Raw genomic sequence first — 17,870 nt, forward strand, 5'->3', positions numbered from 1 at the left:
TGGCAGTGCTCCTCCCAGTGCACCCCAGGACACCATTGGCCTTCTTGACCTCAAGGGCACAGGCTGCAAGTTCAGCCCTTCAGTCACAAGGAATTGTTTATTCATCTCCCATTTCCCTGCTACTCAGACTTCAAATTTTGCTGGGGTAGGTCTACTTCAACCTCTCCACTCCAGATTTACTTCATGGGCAGTATTTCAAAATTAATTTCTTCAAAGGGTGGAAAAGAAGATGCCTTTGGTGTGAGCCAGTTAGGCAGTGACCAGGCAGAGGAAACACTAGATGATAACCACAGAGCATGGAAAGCCTGCGTGCTTCTGGTTACATGCTATTGGATACAAGACTGACATGACTGTCTTGGTTTGACAAGACAGAAGTCTGTGAAGGAAGGCAAAAGCCTCCTGTGAAATGGAAAAGGTAAAACCCCCTCCTTCCGAATTATCACAATTTCAGAATTAAAAGGGCTCTCAGGCAAAGATATGGGAATGGGAATAACAGGCTTTTACTAGGAAGAAAAAAAACTAAATAACAATGTAATTTAGCACAAGCAAAAAACCACTGGCAGAGTGAGAAAAACCTGACACCCTGAGAAGTCAGGGTGTTGATAGTAGTCCAGCCAGATAGTGGCTGCTCCTCCTGGAGCGGCGATCTGCAGAAGGGTGTAGATCCTTTCTGAAAATGCGGCGAAGGAGCAGCTGGGCCTTGGTTCCTGATTCCTCTGGGAAATCCAGCGAAGAAGGCTGTCTGTGGTCTCAGAAATGCTTGTTTTATGGTGGCAGGGATGCTTGGCTCCTCCCTCTGGGTGGAGCATCTCCCAATGGGATGATGTATCTAATCTTACCAGCCACAGTGAGTAATTCAATAGCCCATTAGCAGGAGATTATCTTCCTGGCAGTGTCATTGTTCTTGAAAGAGATAAGAAAAACTGCCTAACCCCCAACAGATGGCAAAAATAGAATACATGCTTATTTTACAAGCCAGGACACTGACCCTCTAAGAACTCCAAATATTACAAGATTCTTGTACTTTTGAGGGACAATTCAATGCACTGCATCATTGGAACATAAAAGAAATTCCTGTGAAGTTTCTATATTGGGTTGCTCCAGGGCAGAATGAAGGCTTAAATAGCCATTGCTGACTCATGGCATTTTCAACACAATTATAAAGGGGTGAAGGATCCAAAAGGATTTTTACCACACTAATAGAGCCTGTGGGCTTGGATTTACTTGGATTCACCAAAAACTGCTAGATCTTCCACAAAATATCTTTAACAGCAAAGTGCTGACTGCATAAATTAAAATTTCCACAGAGATATCAGCTTTGATTATCAATCAGCTTTAATTATTATTATTGGAAGTATTTCTCTAATGTGATTTATCCGGTCTGGGGTTTTAGCTGAAACCATACCCCGGAAGAATAAGACAAACTGGTAGTGAAGCCACCTTTAACACTCATGCTTAGATTACATTTGTGCCTTTGTCATTATCCAGTCCAGGGAATATTTAACTATTTAGATGACCTGGAATGGCTACAGAGAGCAAACTTACAACATAAATAAGTATGGTGTGGTACAATAGGATTGGCTCCTCAGTGACAAAGGCCTAACACCTACTCACTGGGGAACTCTAGAAGTGACTTTGATTTCTATTCCAAAGCTCCAAAGGCCTCAAGTTTCATTCCAATACAAAAGAGAAACAACTGGTGGAACTTCTGTACTTTCATAGGAGAGAATTCTCATTTCTCTAGACAGCTTAGCTGTTATTACAATATCACCACAAATGCCAAATATTAGGGAAGATGGAAAACCAATGTTGCCAACTCTTATGAAAAGCTTCATTTTTATTAAAATGCTTGTTACATTTAATTATGTAAGAATCTTGAGTTTCTTCTCATGAAAAATCAAAAATTTCTTCCCTGTACAGAGAAAAACTTGAAAATGTGTCCTCTTGAAGAACAAAAGCCGTAAGGCAAGCAGAAAGAAATTAAATTGAATTTTTTTGAAGATCTCAGCCTTTCCAAGGCAATCTCATGAATTTGATGGGGGAATTATTCTTTTTGGGAATATTTGTTGACTCAGTAACAATAAGAATCCCCTTAAGATCTCCCAACTCCACTTCCTTCACACACTATAATCTCCACGTCTGGCCTCATTAGTCAGAATTAGCTATAATGCTCTTGATGCTGTACCACGCAAAGTCTGTTGCCATGATGTATCTGAGCTGAGAAGAACTAATACATTTCATATGTGCAGTCAGACAACAAGCACAACAGCTTCAACTAATGCCACTTTGATGCAGAATTTGAATAAGTTTCTTATCGTTTGCCTCAGAGTGAGGGAAAACTTTCTAAATTGCCAGTTCTGAGATGCATCATACCTTACACAGGATATGGAAAACAATCCCAGCAGCTGGAACACAAGAGGAAAAGAAAAGCTGAGAAGAGCTTCCTTATGTCAGAATGTGCTGGGTTAAGGATACAGCATTCCCCAGACTATATGCAACATGTAAGTTCCACTTACCAAAGCTTTTCCTTCATTATTACCTTCTGGGTAGTGTGGGTTAAGCTGGAAAAGAAAAGAAGTCAAATACTACCCTGATAGCTTTCAGACATTTCGTAACTGGGGGAGAGGGTTTGGTTCAGTTCTCTGTTATGTTTCCACCCTGTAAAAGGAGAGTGGAGTTTTAGAAGCAGTATGAGAGTAAAAGACTTACTGCTTCAATTTCTGGCTGACTTAGCTGGCTATGTCCTCACCTCTAGAAAAAGCATCTTGTAATCAAGCTTGTTAACTCAGGAGGAATCTCAAATAACCAACCCCAAAAAGGATTATGAAGAAAGCACAGTTACTATTCTAAATGCAGCCAGTTACAGTCACCCATGCACACGCAAGCAGTTCCAGGACTGACCCTGGGCAGATAGATTGAGATAAAAACATAACATTCTCTGTGTCTACTGAGATTTTACAGGAGAAGACAGTGAACTCATAACTAACACATCTTTGAAACAGGAGTGACAATGCCACTAGAGAAAACTATTTCATTACACTGTAGTTCTGTTTAACCATTATTAATATTATTAATATTTTCCATGTCATATCAGGATTATCAAGCACTAATTAATACTAAAGTACTATGAGAAGCTTGGATGAAAGATGCTATACAATAATAAATTTAAAGTATTACTACTTAAAAGCTGTTAATATCATACTTTTGACAGGTGAAATAGGTAGCCTATAAGATGAGGGATTATGTAGGCAGACATATTCACAAATAAACAAAAACACACACACCCACTCACTAGCTGCACATAAAACCTTTTGAGATTTGATTTACATGCAGAAACAATTTTGTGTCAATATTTACCAATATTCCCTGACACAGGATATGACAAAAATGCTGAAGATTATAAATTATAAAAGACAATTTTGTTCTTAGGCAATTACAGTGTGTATACATCTTACAGATGAGTACTGTCATTTTCTTGGCTTGAATTTGGCATTACCAGTGTGGAAGAGTCAGAAGAGAGTTGCACAGGGCAAGATGCATGAGTCCCAGTGGAACTTTTCAATAGCACATTATCGTGCATCTAACATTACACAGACAAATGTTGTGAAGAGATTTTGTTACACTGATAACACTTTTACTAAAAAATAATCATTTATATCTCTTTAACCCTTCAAAATGTCTGCTCTTCTCCACAACAGAAGCCTGAAGAAAGGAGGAAAACTTTCAAATCTTTGTCAAGTGGCTGAAAATAGCTTCCCTACATGTCACAACTTGACGTGCTAACACAGAAATGACCAAGGGTTTATTCGGTCTCCATTTTATTTTTTGCATTAGCCACTGTATTACCATTACACACCTAATTTAGAGATCCTGCTTTCTTCCCTGTGGTGACACCTGTCTCAAATAGCCCATTTTGCTCCTCCCTGACATTGTCACAGTCTCCCAACTCCAAGTGCCTCTTGCTACTGCTATGCAGCAACAGGAACGAACACCAAAAAACTAGAACTTATACGCATATGTAACTATCTTCATGTAGTTTTGGTTCCTTCTTAAGTTTCCACAGTTCTTTCAACATGACATTTGTTCACCTGACACCTTAAAATAATTCTGGTGTCCCAATTTTAGCAGCCAAGCTGAGCTCTCTGCCTTTGGTCCCCCATCAAGAAGAGACAAAATTAGCAGGCAGTGCCCCTCAGTCCCAGCTGTGCACTGTGGCCTTCCTGCAAAGGTGCACAGAAGGTACAGGAAGGCTGAATTTCTATGCTACCTTCAAATAGTGTTGTTTGCAAGCAAGCAAGCAAAAGTCTGGGTCATCTCAGGTTTGTCACTAGAGCCAGCACAGAGAACTTGGCACTGGGGACTTGATCCTACAGGCTTTCATTGAAGGATTCTAGTGAATATAGTTGCCTACCCAGTATGAACTGAATTCTGGTAGCCTTCAGCTGTTTGCTTTCAACACAATGGTGATTAAAATATATAGAGATATTTATAACAGTAACAGGAAAAATTAGGAGAATCTCCCTCCCTTAACACTTTCTGACTTCTTGAAAAATGACTGAACAGACTGCCCTCAAACTTCCAAAACAGGTCACTTGTCGACTGAAGGTGATGTAGACAGAAGACTCAGGTGAGAAAAAAAGTACATCCTTGATGATGCTTTTTCTTGCCCTGCTGTTACAGAAATAATAAAGCCAAAAATTTTTTTTAAACAGCAAACACAACGGAACTCAGTTTTCAGGCTGACATCCACAACCCCATTTTCAGCTCTGGTCAGCAGGTGCCACTTTCATTTGCATTTCAGCTGAGATTGTTGGTGCTGAGAGTTTCTAAAAAACAGACCTGTAGCTATTATTCTATGCTATGTTCTCCAGGTAGAAGGGGCATAAATCATCTAGTGTTGTGTGTCATATTACACCTGTTCTGAGTCCCTTTCAATATCCCAGCCCAGAATGACCTAAGGACACAGTGACAGTCTCAGCACTACAAAACCTATTGCTTTTTCTGATTTATGTAAGATCACTTCCAGATTCTTCAATAAACTGCCAAAACAAAAGAAGCCTTGAAAAGAACAACATTAATATTTTTATCTTGCTACTAATGAAACCAAGTAAAATTTTCTTCAGGTGTTTAGAAAGTAAGAATGTTATGCTAAAATAGGGCTTCAATAAAGTTCAACACTTTCAAGCTTTTTTGTGTCATTGGATGTCTTGGAATTTCAATTTACTGAATTGTACCTGAAATATAGCAGTAAATATTCCTGCAAAATGCCACTGGAAGGTGCATGCAGCCAATATGCACCAAAAACAAGATGAATTGCAGAGCTTAAGCCAGTACAATTGTATAAACTATTACTGTAATAGTTTCATTACATGTTGCTTTAGGTCTGGTTCGGATTTTTTTGTTTGGGGTTTTTTTTTTGGTTTTTTTTTTTTTTTTTTTGTTTAGTCTATCACCTTCTTTTCCATATAGAATTCTTTTCAGTAAAGAATAATCCAGAAATCCTAATCCTCTGCGGCTTATTTTCCAACAAACTCAGGTACAGTAATTTTTTACCCTTCCATGAATGGGAAAGAAAATGGTAGCACAAAAGGAGTTTCTCATCTACATTTCTCATTCTGGAGTTTAGAGACAGATTTTCAACCACAGAGAAGGCAATACCTTCTTTTAAGTCTACATTTAAATAGCTTTAGTTGCACTCCTCTTCAAGAAGCCAAATTCCCAAATTGTGATGCACACCGGGTATCTCAGACAGCCTGAAGGTGCTCAGACTCAGGAGTCAGTGCTGCAGTGGTCCTCCTGAGTATAAAAATTGCTGTCTCTTGCACAGATTTCAGGCTCAGCCTTGGTACACAGTGGTCTGTGAAAAGATTAGACGTCTGAATGCATACATATATCAGCATCCTCATCCTGTGGGAACAGCAGAAGGCCCCCAGGAAAAAGTAAGTATGAAGTCAGCTTTTACACATGGAAAACTGAGGTATAGACAAAGTCTTTATTTCTGGTTAAAACCACATGGACAGGCAAGAAATCTCATTCCCAAATTTTCATCTAGTGACTTTACAAGATCTGTAAAGTCTGCATAGCAGGAAGGCAACTTTCATCTCTGTGTGTTTGTGTGCTACTGCTAGTATTTGGTGCTCAGAGAATACCAGTAACCTGCTAATCCTGAGAGGGATTCTACTACATGGACCACCAGAAGTTCCAGGCTCTGTCATCTCTACTGATTAAAGCTACTTGTCCTAGGGTGACGTTATGATGCTTGTATCCCCAGTCATCTGTTCTGTTTATGCTGGATATTATGTTCTGTGCCTTCAAGACTGGCTCTGAAATCAGCCTGCTCACTCCCCCACAGATGGCAGGATGCAGAGATGGGGCAGTACTTAGAGCTGCTGTTGTGCTGTTGTTTTGGCTTTTGCTTTTTGCTCTTGCTTTCACTTCTGCCTGTTAGTTAGTTTAGCCAAGCAGTCCAAATTTTCCCTGGACTGCTTTTCTTTCTCTTTCCTTGGAACCACTCGAGCCTGCTCTGGACTGAGACCTGGGAAATACCGAAAGTTTTGCACCTGTGGCCTGCAGCAGTCATTCCCAGCGCCGGAGGGACCGACAACAGAGCGACCACTCCCAGGAGAGACTTTCTGAATTTGTCATCTTTTTCAGAGCGGTGAAAGAGTGTTGTCATCTGGTATTGTTCATTTTGTGTGCGGGAGGATGCTTTGCCTGTTAAATAAACCGGTTGTTTCCACTTCTCTCCGAGGAACCTTTCTCAAACTGGTTGGGTGGAGGGGCCATGTGGGTTTGCTTTCTGGAGGGGCCCCCTTTGGAGGTTTTCTCCCAAATTTGCCCTAAACTAGGACACTACTCAAAGTTGCACCTTAAAGTTTTCAAACCTCACAAGTCTACAGTGAGGTTTAATAATTTAATAATTTCCTGGGGTTCTACTATTGTCCAGATCATCTCACAGGTTATTCATGGCTTTAATTTTACTTATGCATCTAGATATCCTTTACAATCCAATAAGTTTGAAACTCCAGATTTTTACTGAATGTTGTTTTCTTGGAGGAATACATGGAAAGTACCCAAACAGGCTATTTTTGGACACTCAATTAAGAAGAGAGGAGTTCCCCAAACTTTCCCAAAACATGGGAAAGAAACACCCAGGCTGATTTTAATCAAACTTTGTTGACTAGGTAAAGGACATTTAAAGCATCTTGTCAGATTGCCAAATTTCAGCTAAATGAACATTTCAATGACTTGGTTAAAACCCACATTTATGAAGAAAACCCTGACAAAGCATAAAAGGATCTAATTCAACACACTCAAACAGTCCCCATTTCATTTGATAACTAGCCTGTTAACACACAGCTTGTTGCCCAGCCAACAAGGGCAAGCGTTTTGGGGAAGAAAAGCCAGGACAAAAAAATAATCCACTTTTCAAATCTTTCATCTTCATTAGGCTTGCTTTGTTCTTTGTTAATATCATACTGATTCGCTTTCAATAAATCCAAAGGACTTTTGCACAATTTCAAAGACTTTCAGTGGCATTCAAAGGACTTTTGCCATCTTATTAACTTGCCAGACAAAGACTGGCTACAACTCTACCTTGCTAAACTCCATTCAATCCCTCCTCAGTATCGGCACAGAGCTCCTGATAATCATCATGTGAGGAAAGTTTAAAAATCTTAAAAGGCCTTTTCTTTCAGGATTGTCTTTTCTTTATGAGCCATGTCTTAGCAGATTAGACAAGCTTCCAGAATGTGCTGGGAAAGCTAAACCTTTTTGTCTGCTTCAAGCCCCTCTGCTAGTCAAAACCAGGAACGAGAAGCAGACCCAACACCTTCCTGTCCTGATTTTTCACCCTCTTTACAAGAGGAAAGATCATCTTGATTCCAGCTGCTGTGTAAGCAATGGCAGGCCAGCATTCTGCCATGACTAAATCAGCACAAATTTAAAGGACTCACACAAGCAGCATAAGCTGGAATAGCTCCATGTTATGAGTGGTAACTGGGAAATTCCATTTCTTCTACAGGGATCAAGGGCAGAAAACCTGAAACCAGTGCTCAGCCCCACTCAGCCATTTCCCATTCTGCAGAGGAAGTCAAAGGAAAGAAAAAATGTCTAAGAGATCCCTTAGCGTAACTTAGATGCTGGGCCATAACCTTAGCCTGAACTTCCGCAGCTCTGTGTCTGTCTGTGTTATATAAAAGAAAGCATCCTCATCTCTTCAAGAGTGATGTTCTAAATATTAATACCCCATTATGCCTTTCAGCAGTCCTCACAGGAGTAACTAGGGATGATTGAATTAGACATGACTGACATTTCTACTGTTAAAAAAAAACAAAACCAAAAACCACAGGCACACAAAACCCCAAAACCAATAAAAAACAAAGGAGGGAAGTCTTGGAAACCACCATCACGCATCACAAACAAGCACAAATACAACTGAATAAAAGCTTCTCATGTGATCTTGAAAAAATAAAAATAATGCACTTAAGGACACACCACATATCTACATTTGCTGTTTTGGAAGACATATAATAATAACGAGATAATTAGGCCTTGTAATGACTAAATGACAATAAATGCTGTATTAATAGATTTGTACTTCCTTTCTCCTAAAGCTTGTATATATACAAACATGGCGCCAGTGTAGCCAGCTTCAGGCAGGATCAAAAAACCTGAACACTATGGCAGATCACAACTGAAAATGAGTTGGCTGGGGGAAAAAACTTTCCTCTGAGATCCAGATTTATGAAGGTATTTACACACAAGCAGATTCCTCCAAAGTCAAGACAAGTCAGGTCAAGAAATTTAGCTGCATTCTCAAGGTTCTAAAAATCCTTGGAGAAATCTAGTTCTGGGTTTTGCTAAACAGACATCTAGATCTGTCACTTTAAAAAGCCATATCCAAGTCTGCAAAACAGGTCAGGCTGGCTCTGTAAATCAGTAATCCATACTCCTCCTCTGGATCTCTTACATCTCTTCATGCATAGCTGGATATGAGGATATATGGATATGAGTGAAGGATAAAAACAAACCCCCGTTCCTACGAGACAGAAAAACTGAAACACGGCTTCCAGTACTGAGTTAACCTGTCACCTTGGCAAACCCTTTTTCTTATGAGAACCTTTAATCACAGAGCTAAACTGACAGAAAATAATCACAATGCTATGCTGAAATTTAATGAAGACACATTGCTTCAAAATCTTCCTCTGGGGCTGTTTTTTCCCAATCTCCACGTGAGGAGGTCCTATAGCACCAAGGAATGAAATCTCTGAGATGTATGAAGGCCTTGGTAGATGCTGCCATCTCCTGGCATTTTCTCTGGCTTACAAACTGTTCCTGAGCAAAAGGTAGCTCACATCTCAGTTAAACAAGGCCATTTTTACTTTATTTGTTACTTTCCTCACTCTTCTGAAGGCAGAAGGAATCACAGAGCATTTAACACTGTACTCTCCCTCTCTGCATGACCAAGGCATGAACAAGTCCTTCTGCAAAGGTTTGTTTCCATGTCATCCAAAAAAAGAAAATAAAACTACAGTGGCAAGCTGTGGTTCTGTTGTTGCTTCCTAAATAAAAAACATCTTTATCAGTAGTCCAATTTCCAACAAGTGGATAACAAAAGTCCTAAGTTATGGACTTCAAATAGTCAATCTCAAATGCCTTAATAAAATACCCTATGCAGGACTTCATTTTCCAGCAGTTTAAGGAGGTAGAAGAAAAGTCCGTAAAACTACAGAGACATTTTCTTCAGGGTACCAGGAGTTTAATCCCAGTTTAGAGCCTCAAGTTTAAGAACTTATTTGCCTTTTACATTTCTTTTATCTTAGCTAATGCCGAGTATACTATTACCCAGACAATTATGTGATCTTAAAATCTCATTAAATGCTTTGTTTTCTATTCTTGTGGGATTCTCGTGACACTCTTTACTATTCAGAAGTCAGGAGAGGATTATTTTCTCTCAATATTAGCTTGAGTATGTACTCAGCTATCTCCATCATGATCCAAATCAAATGATTATTACAACAGGCTTAAATTTACTATGAAGGGTATGGACCTGTCCATCTGCATAAATGCATAGCATAATATCTATAACATGGCAGGCTAATATTTTCAATCACAGAATCATAGAATGGTTTGGGTTGGAAGGGACCTTAAAGATCCTCTAGTGCCAATCCCCTGCCATGGACTGTAAAAGCAAAATTTAACAGCTATTCTCAATTTAAAGTGAACTATATACATAAGCTTCTTTGAAAAGAAAGGGGCAGCTTGGGGCAATTTCGACCAAAAAGTAGAGTAAGATAACATGGGAAAAAATTATTCAAGAAAGACAAGAGAAATACGATTAACTTCTATTAGCCATTGATCCAAGAGTTCTCAGCAAGTGTTTTACACAACAGTGTGGTGAAAATCAGCTAACAGTCCTGCAAAGCTTCAGCAGTCCCACCCAAAACACTCATGCTCTGGGTGCCTTAGCTCAGTGACCCTGTTGCAGCACAGACTATTCCCTCTACCCCATGCCCTGGAGTCCATGCCTACAACACCTCAGAGACCTTGTGTCTGCACAATCCAATAGCTGAGGAAAAAGGACATTTCTGAAGCCTGTATTGCTGCTGCAGTGCTCCACCACTGAACTACAGCCTTGCAAGTTGGACTGCACTTCCTGTTCAGTTAATATTAATCTAATTGTCATTTCATCTCGTGTGTGTAACCCTGTGCTGCTCAGCCCAACTGAATTCAGTCATTCCCACCTTCAAAAGAGTATTTAGTGCTAAAATAATCCTAAAACTGGAGGAGTGTTTCATGCAGGATTTTACTAACAGAATTTACAACAAAACTCTGATCAGAGTTGATCCACTTTACAGCTGCCCTTTCACTCTTACAGAGAAAGGAAGGAGAACTCCCCAAGAAAGCCAGAGAAGTTTTCTACAGCAGTAATTGTTTATGGCCACAGTTCTGGAGAAGCACAAAATGTGAACATTCAGGCTACCATTTTACCTGACTTATCTTAATTTGTTGAGTTTAGTTGAGCTAATTTGGTGTTGAAGACCTCACTAGATTTACTGCCCTGTTTTGGCCAAGGTATCTAGTAACTAATCTATTCAGCTAGGTAAAACAGAATTATCACAGATTTTTTCTTACAAATTCTGCACAGTGATTATGTACATGCTCACAAGGTTTCACAAACAACGTAGCGTGGTTTATCTATTGTCTACTGCAATATGAGACCAACATGTGATTTGATAGATGCAGATGTCTTTTGTAATTATTTTAGCCACACCTGAGAAGTTGAATATGAAATGACAGACTTATCCTGCATTTCTTGTGTGTGGGCACACGTATCCATTTAACAGCCTCATAAAACTAGTGTTAATAGTTTCAGTATCAATTGCCCAGTTTAGAAATCACAGAACCGGAGCTGCTCTAAATGTGGAGAACAATATTAAAAGTGCATGTTTTGGTTCAGCACAATCGATAAGCTGATATTCAATTCAAAGAGACTTTTATCTTGGCAATTTAAAATATTGAAATGGTTATGTGTGTTCATGAGAAAGGCACAGCTGTGTGGTCCCAACCTGCAGCATCTGCAGAGCTATTCAACCAAACTGCAGCTCACTCCCACACACAAACAGATAGCTTTGGGTGCCTTCTGCATGGGCTACATGCACTGAAAAGACTTTTGGGAAAATCTTTGTTATTTTGAAACATCCAATTGTCACCTAACCTCTCTTTATAAATGTAAAGCTTCAAAATAACTTGGGTCATTTTCCTATAACCAGGGCTATAAAAAGGATCTTCAGCAGAACTTTTTCTAAAAGACTGCTGACTCTGTAAAGATGGGAATAAAACTCTGTTCTGAGAATAAAACTCAGCAGCCTGGATCTTAGCTGGTGGCTTAGTACCTAAATCTCCTGCTGAAGATCTGGCTCAATGCTTTTGGGTGAACAGAAGCCCTTATTACACTAACAGCAGAACTCCTGCTGTCTCCAAAGAAAACAATTTCTCTTTTCAATTTTTCAGCTGAGTATTTGGTTCTACTTCTTTGGGAATGTCTAAGCCTGTGGCTTAAGGTCTCAATGTCTGACATTACCAAGTACCCAGATTTCCAGTGTCCCAAGTCTTACCACCAAATAGCAAACCCTTTCTTCAGTATATTCCTCCTGTGTCTTAAGTACTTGTATGAGAGCATACAGACACTCTGAGTGACCCAGGGTGTGCAGAGCAGCAGAGAAATGGCACTGCAGGTGTGTGGAATCACCAAGTGTCTCCCACTGGGACTCCTTCAGCAGTGGGCCTTTCAGGGTGGCTCAACTTCAGCCCAAAGTGTGGGAGAAGGATCTAGGTTGCTTTAAGGTATTAGTAGGTCTTAAAGAACTTCAAAGCACAATAATTGAAATTAGGCTAAATAATGCCTATTGTGTCAGAAGTCAGAGCTCTTAGAGGTCTTTGAAAGGCAACAAAAGTTGGATGACTGATTGTACTTCTAAGGAACATGGACTTTAGGATTTACACATCCTGACTTCATCCTGTCAAGTTTATAACAATTAGATTTACAAGCTGTCACCTATTTTAACTGAACAATGATATTGCCTAACTTTTTTTCTATTAATTCACTTACTGTAGTATTGAAACACCTTTATCAGCTTTAAATTCCTTAGTTCTTTGAGGCAAGCATCTTCGCTTTTCTTAGTTCCCAGATCATTCCCCAGCCTTAACAAGCTGCAGGGGCACCTCTTCACAACGAGGCTCAGTACTGACCACCCACCAATCCCAGACTAGACTGACCAGTTAAATCTGACACAGGATGACTCCAAGGAAAAGAGAAGGCACAGGCTGCTCACACAAGGTATGAGAGGAGAAAAGGGAGGCACCCATGTGAAGGATGCTTCTGCTCCTTATCTGAGAGTTGACCCATGCAAGACTCCCCTGCAGAAGCCTCCATGGCACACATCAAGCTGATTTAAGGGAGGATGAAGGACAGCTTTAAGCAGTGATGAATCCTGATTTACAACAGCTCAAACTGTGACAGAAATTGCATCAATAGCCAACAACAGAATGCTTAAAAGATTTGTAAATTTTCTTCTTGTGTTTGTACTTTTTATTCTACTCTAGATACCTTTATCAAGGAGGCTTAAACAAAATCAGGTTGTGTGATGCTGTTGATAATCCATACCATGAGTAATCTCCCTGTGCTGCCAGAGCGCAGATAAGTGCTCAGTAGGCTTTGCCCAATTGATTTAAAGTTGGGTCATGCACATGAGGTGTCTGCCTGCCTCTTCATAAATCTTTGATGTGTCTGGCTGGTGTGTTATACCTGACATACAAACTGTGCAAAATACAGTTCACAGGGTTTTATTACAGCAGTACCTTTAATATCTCCACTACAGGTATTTTACACCTCACAGACAGACACCAATGTCTCAGCAGATCACCTCTGTTCAACCCAAAAGCTCTTCCAGCTCTCACTCTGCTGTTGCTAATTATACTCTCCATATTACAAGTCTGCCTGATAGGGATTTCCTTTCTAGAGATAGAAAGGACCTAACTCAGGTCTGACATTCAATACAGCATGGCACCTCTTCACCTGAAGATTTTTCACCTAAAAATCCCCCAGACAGAAACCCTGGTGGAAGAAAGAAGCCCATCAGTATGCTCAATGCTTTTCTTGACTCTCCATCAACTCAAGCTAGTAAAATCTTCCTACTGGGAGCATCTGTCACTGTAAGCAGAAAGAAAAATACTCCCATTCTCAGGTGGGAGTACTGGTTGCCTCTTGAAAATTAGCTATTATTAGCAGTCCACTGCTTATGTTTTGATAGTGGCCTTGACAGAATTAGAAGTAAATGAAGCCTTGATAGTTCCTGTTTGTTCTTCCTCTGAATTCAGTACAGGCTAATACAGGAGCTGGAACACAAAAGCAGCACCCTGGGAATACTAAAGAGTTGTCTGCATACAGAAGTTGCACTGCAGTAAATCTAACTCAAGCCAGACAGAGCAAGTCTTTTCTCAGGGTTCCCTAACATATAGTAATTTATAGCTTTCTTCTTGCAGTAAATTTTTGCACTCATACTTCAAACCATAAGTTAAAACAAGCAAACCTAACTGAAGCAGTGGGAAAAACCCTACTTTTAACTCCATTGATAAAACTTGTACACAGACCTGTGTTAATATGGATTACACATGACTCAAAAAGTTCACAGCTTCTTGCAACCATTAAAATATCCAAGGCTGTACCATTTCATACACTTGGTATTATCTGCTATATTCCAGCTTGTCAAGAGCCATATTTTATTTTTAAGGAGTCTTAAAATATATTAAGCTGTTCTTTTGGGAAGTCACAGTACTCTTTTGCCTTAATACAAAGACCAGATAGTAACCAGACAAGTTGCAAGATCTTCTTTCTCCTCTGGGACCTTCCATTCCACCAAAAGGGGCAGAGACTGCCTCAGAACTTTTTTAATTCAAATTTTAGTCAAAAGGCAAGAGGTGCAATAGCAGAACCCTGCAGCCTATATAATCACAATGAACTTGCACGACACCAATACATAGTCACAACACCACTCCAAAAATTAAGGGCAAACAGGAGCAGAGAGATAAATGAGCCCAAGGGTTTTCAGTATAAACATGGTGGATATTAACAGTAGTGCTTGTCCTGCAATCCCTGGATGGAGCAATACAGTATGACACAGCAGGCGCCCAGTGCAGGATCTTTGTGAAGATCTACACTGCAGACCCACCTGCTACAGCAGTTCTGAAGCAGCAGGACTTGGTTAGGCAGCACACAAACCCTTGTTTAACTGGCATTCTTACCTCTGCAGCCAAATAGTTTCCAGTTGCCAAATGCTTGAATCTAAACAAACTATTCCACTGTCCTGCCCCTCCCCGGCAAGGGTCATGGTGGACAACCTAAAAGAAAAATTTAGATTTTAATCCTGCTCCTCAAGATCATACTTCAGGTCACTGACATTTCCTGCAGCTCACTCCTAATAAAAATATGCAAACAACATCCTTACAGCCTGCCAAAGAGAGGAATTTTGTGCATACATGAAGCTCGCCATAGATAACAACTACTCACATTTACTTTTTGCTGAGTGCCAGGAAACACTCCTCCTATTACTTTCCGTGCTTTCATTAATCTATTCCCTGCAAACATGATGAGCCAGATTTTTCTTTGTAGTGACATAGTGTGAATCTGCAGCTCAAGAAAGTAAGGAGAGCTGTTCTACACTACTAGGCACTACTTAAAAGCAAAATGCAAACCACCTTACATTATTTTACCAATTACACTAGCTCTATTTTTGTCAATACTAGGGGCTTCTCAAAAATTTTCATTCAAGTGATATCTTCATATCATCTGAAATATCACAGGTTCTTTTATCCCTTGACTGAGCTATAGGCCATTTGCTTTCTTCAAATCTAACAGTGTCTGTCTCCTTTAAGGAGGAATCTCCAATAAGTACAGGCGCAATACACTCTACTTCAGACAATCCAAACAAAAATCAACCATTTTTCTGAAGATTGTTCTAAATACACAAAGTTTGTCCATCACATAAGAACTTTTGGGTATATAGCAGTTACATTATTGTAATAGCAAGGATTTGAGACTTACCACTTTCCAATGTTTCTTAGTTGAACAAAAAAGTTTGCTAGTTCCCTTCTCAAAATTACCCCCATTCACAAGACCACGTTTGTTCAGGTTTACTTTAAACAAATGTTGATGTGTTGTATGATGTTTGGGAGATTTCCTGTCAGCCATGGATTTCCATTTTTTATACTGCACACAAAGCTAAATGTAAACACTCAAAACTCAGGAGAGGTGAGTGTCCTTTGATTGGCTTTGGTAAAATCACACCATTTACATCAAGTCTGAATTTGAAATTTGACTCTCTCATTTTAGTGCAGGCAAATATAGTAAGAAAGACTCCTGTCTCCACACATACAGAGCAATAAAGCAGCTCTTCAGGATTCATCCTACACAAACCACTTCATGAAATAATAACAGTTACAGGGAGATGTGTCATAATATCAGGAGCCTATGAATGACTCATGTTGTCCTAAAGTTTTTTTACTGAGCCCTGGCCTTCAGGTCCTAAAATATTTATAAAAAGAAGAAAAAAATACCTCTATTTCCCACAGTGCTTTAGAACTTGTTGCAGACGTGGCTGACTGACGTAACGTAGTGCGGAGGAAAATGTGTTGTTTCTTCTCATATTCATCACACGTCAGAAACTTCTCTTGCTCTGCATGAAACAGCCTCACAACATCTCCCTAAAGAAATAAGAAAAAGAAGCACTGTTAAATGGTAGGCAAAGCCGCCAGAGTAATTTTCTATGTGTAACAGCTCCAGTAATGCCAGCAGAACTGATAGGAAGAAAATACTTTCGAGCTTCCTATTGCTGGAGCAGGTACCAAGTGAGGAGTATTCAATCTTAGCACCGTCTGGAAATCAGATGGGATGATTCACTCCTGCAGGAGACCCATGGTCTTTTGGGAAAGCACCACAATGAACAGTGGGCAAAAATTAACCTAAAAGTGATTTTTAATTCTAGATAACTTTACTAAATTGATTTTTTTGTTTCTAATCTCTCTTACTATTTAAGGGAAGTGAAGAGATTTTTCTAACATTGTATTATCTTGTCACTTCTACTCTGCAATCAACCCTCTCTATTTCTTCTGCTGGAAAAATTTTTGTTTCCTCCTGCTTCTCTCCCAAGACTTGAAACACTATCTTTAAATGGATCTACACAAAGATACCATTTTCCCTTTCAAATTCTTCAGCAAAAATTGCTGCTACCTTGACACCTATTGAAAAAATATCCATTGATAATGATTTATTAAGGTACATGTGAGGACAAATTAAGCTTATCTCTAAAATGAAAATGTAAATTATCTCAGAGATTAAGCTACAAGCATTAAACTGTTCAATACCTCAGCATGTAAAGCTACATTGTCTTATTGCAGTTATTGTTACAGTTTCTTGGAACATCTCCATAAAGTCCTTATTTCTTCTTTTATACACCAGGTAATATTTCTCTAGAGTCAAATACAGTAAGACCTTTTGGATCCAAAAACTAATTTAAATATCATACTTACTCCTTTCAGTACATCATCTCGGTAGCTACTGAATTTCATGAACAAAGTTATTTTCCAGCTTGTGTTACAGTTGACAGCATTTACCTTTAGAGAAAGAAAATCCAGTTACAGTATATATGGATGGGTTTTTTTTTTTTGAGACATTCCATTCTTCTGAAAGACCACACCACATCTAGGATGGCAGGGGCCATGGCTTAGCTACATGTCTACACAGTTCTTAACACTGGTCCCGAAGCTCTCAAGTGTTAATGATTGTCACGTTGGAGAAGACTGGGTGGGGAAATGCAGCTCTCTTTGCTGACAGCCTACCAAGAACACTCCAAAGTGATGCTGAATGAGGATTTACTCTTATCAGTCAGAGTTTGAGATACTCAAGGAAACCTCACACAGATTTCAGTGCCAGGACATCACCGCAGCAAGATTTCATCCTGAGTTTTTGAGGCTAAGCTAGAACCAATTTTTTAGGCTGGCTTTGAGCTCATCATGGGCTCATAGTGTGTTCTGGTTACCAGTAAAGCACAGCATATCACAGAATGGCCCGGGTTGGAAGAGATGTAAAGATCGTCCCGTTCCAATCCCCTGCCATGGGTAGGGACAACTTCTACTATTCCAGCTTGCTCAGAGCCACATGCAGCCTGGCCTTGAATACTGCCACAGATCCAGGGACAGCCACAGCTTCTCTGGGCACCCTGTGCTGTCGGAAGGATAGTGGAGGCATGAGGGACACCAAAAAAGGCTTCAAGCATCCGCAGCCCTTTACTGTCCTACAGTACAACCTTTTA

The 17,870-nt window shown here is 39.8% G+C and overlaps 1 protein-coding gene across 7 annotated transcripts in view; it reads right to left on the bottom strand.

Moving 5' to 3' along the window:
- ITPR2 (inositol 1,4,5-trisphosphate receptor type 2) overlaps nt 1–17,870 on the bottom strand; it is a 244,485-nt gene that overhangs the window by 183,595 nt on the left and 43,020 nt on the right. For 5 of the 7 annotated variants that reach the window (XM_039708068.1, XM_039708062.1, XM_039708065.1 and 2 more), the window contains 4 exons: nt 17,089–17,172; nt 16,117–16,263; nt 14,806–14,901; nt 2,517–2,561 (listed from right to left, as the gene is read on the bottom strand). In XM_039708068.1, the coding sequence (XP_039564002.1) occupies nt 2,517–2,561; nt 14,806–14,901; nt 16,117–16,263; nt 17,089–17,172 (372 nt within the window). The remainder of the gene's footprint in view (nt 1–2,516; nt 2,562–14,805; nt 14,902–16,116; nt 16,264–17,088; nt 17,173–17,870) is intronic. The other 2 variants (XM_039708067.1, XM_039708063.1) reach the window with 1 other exon arrangement.

The sequence above is a fragment of the Passer montanus genome, unplaced genomic scaffold, assembly GCF_014805655.1.
Source record: "Passer montanus isolate IOZ18808 unplaced genomic scaffold, ASM1480565v1 scaffold20, whole genome shotgun sequence".
NCBI classification, from domain to species: domain Eukaryota; kingdom Metazoa; phylum Chordata; class Aves; order Passeriformes; family Passeridae; genus Passer; species Passer montanus.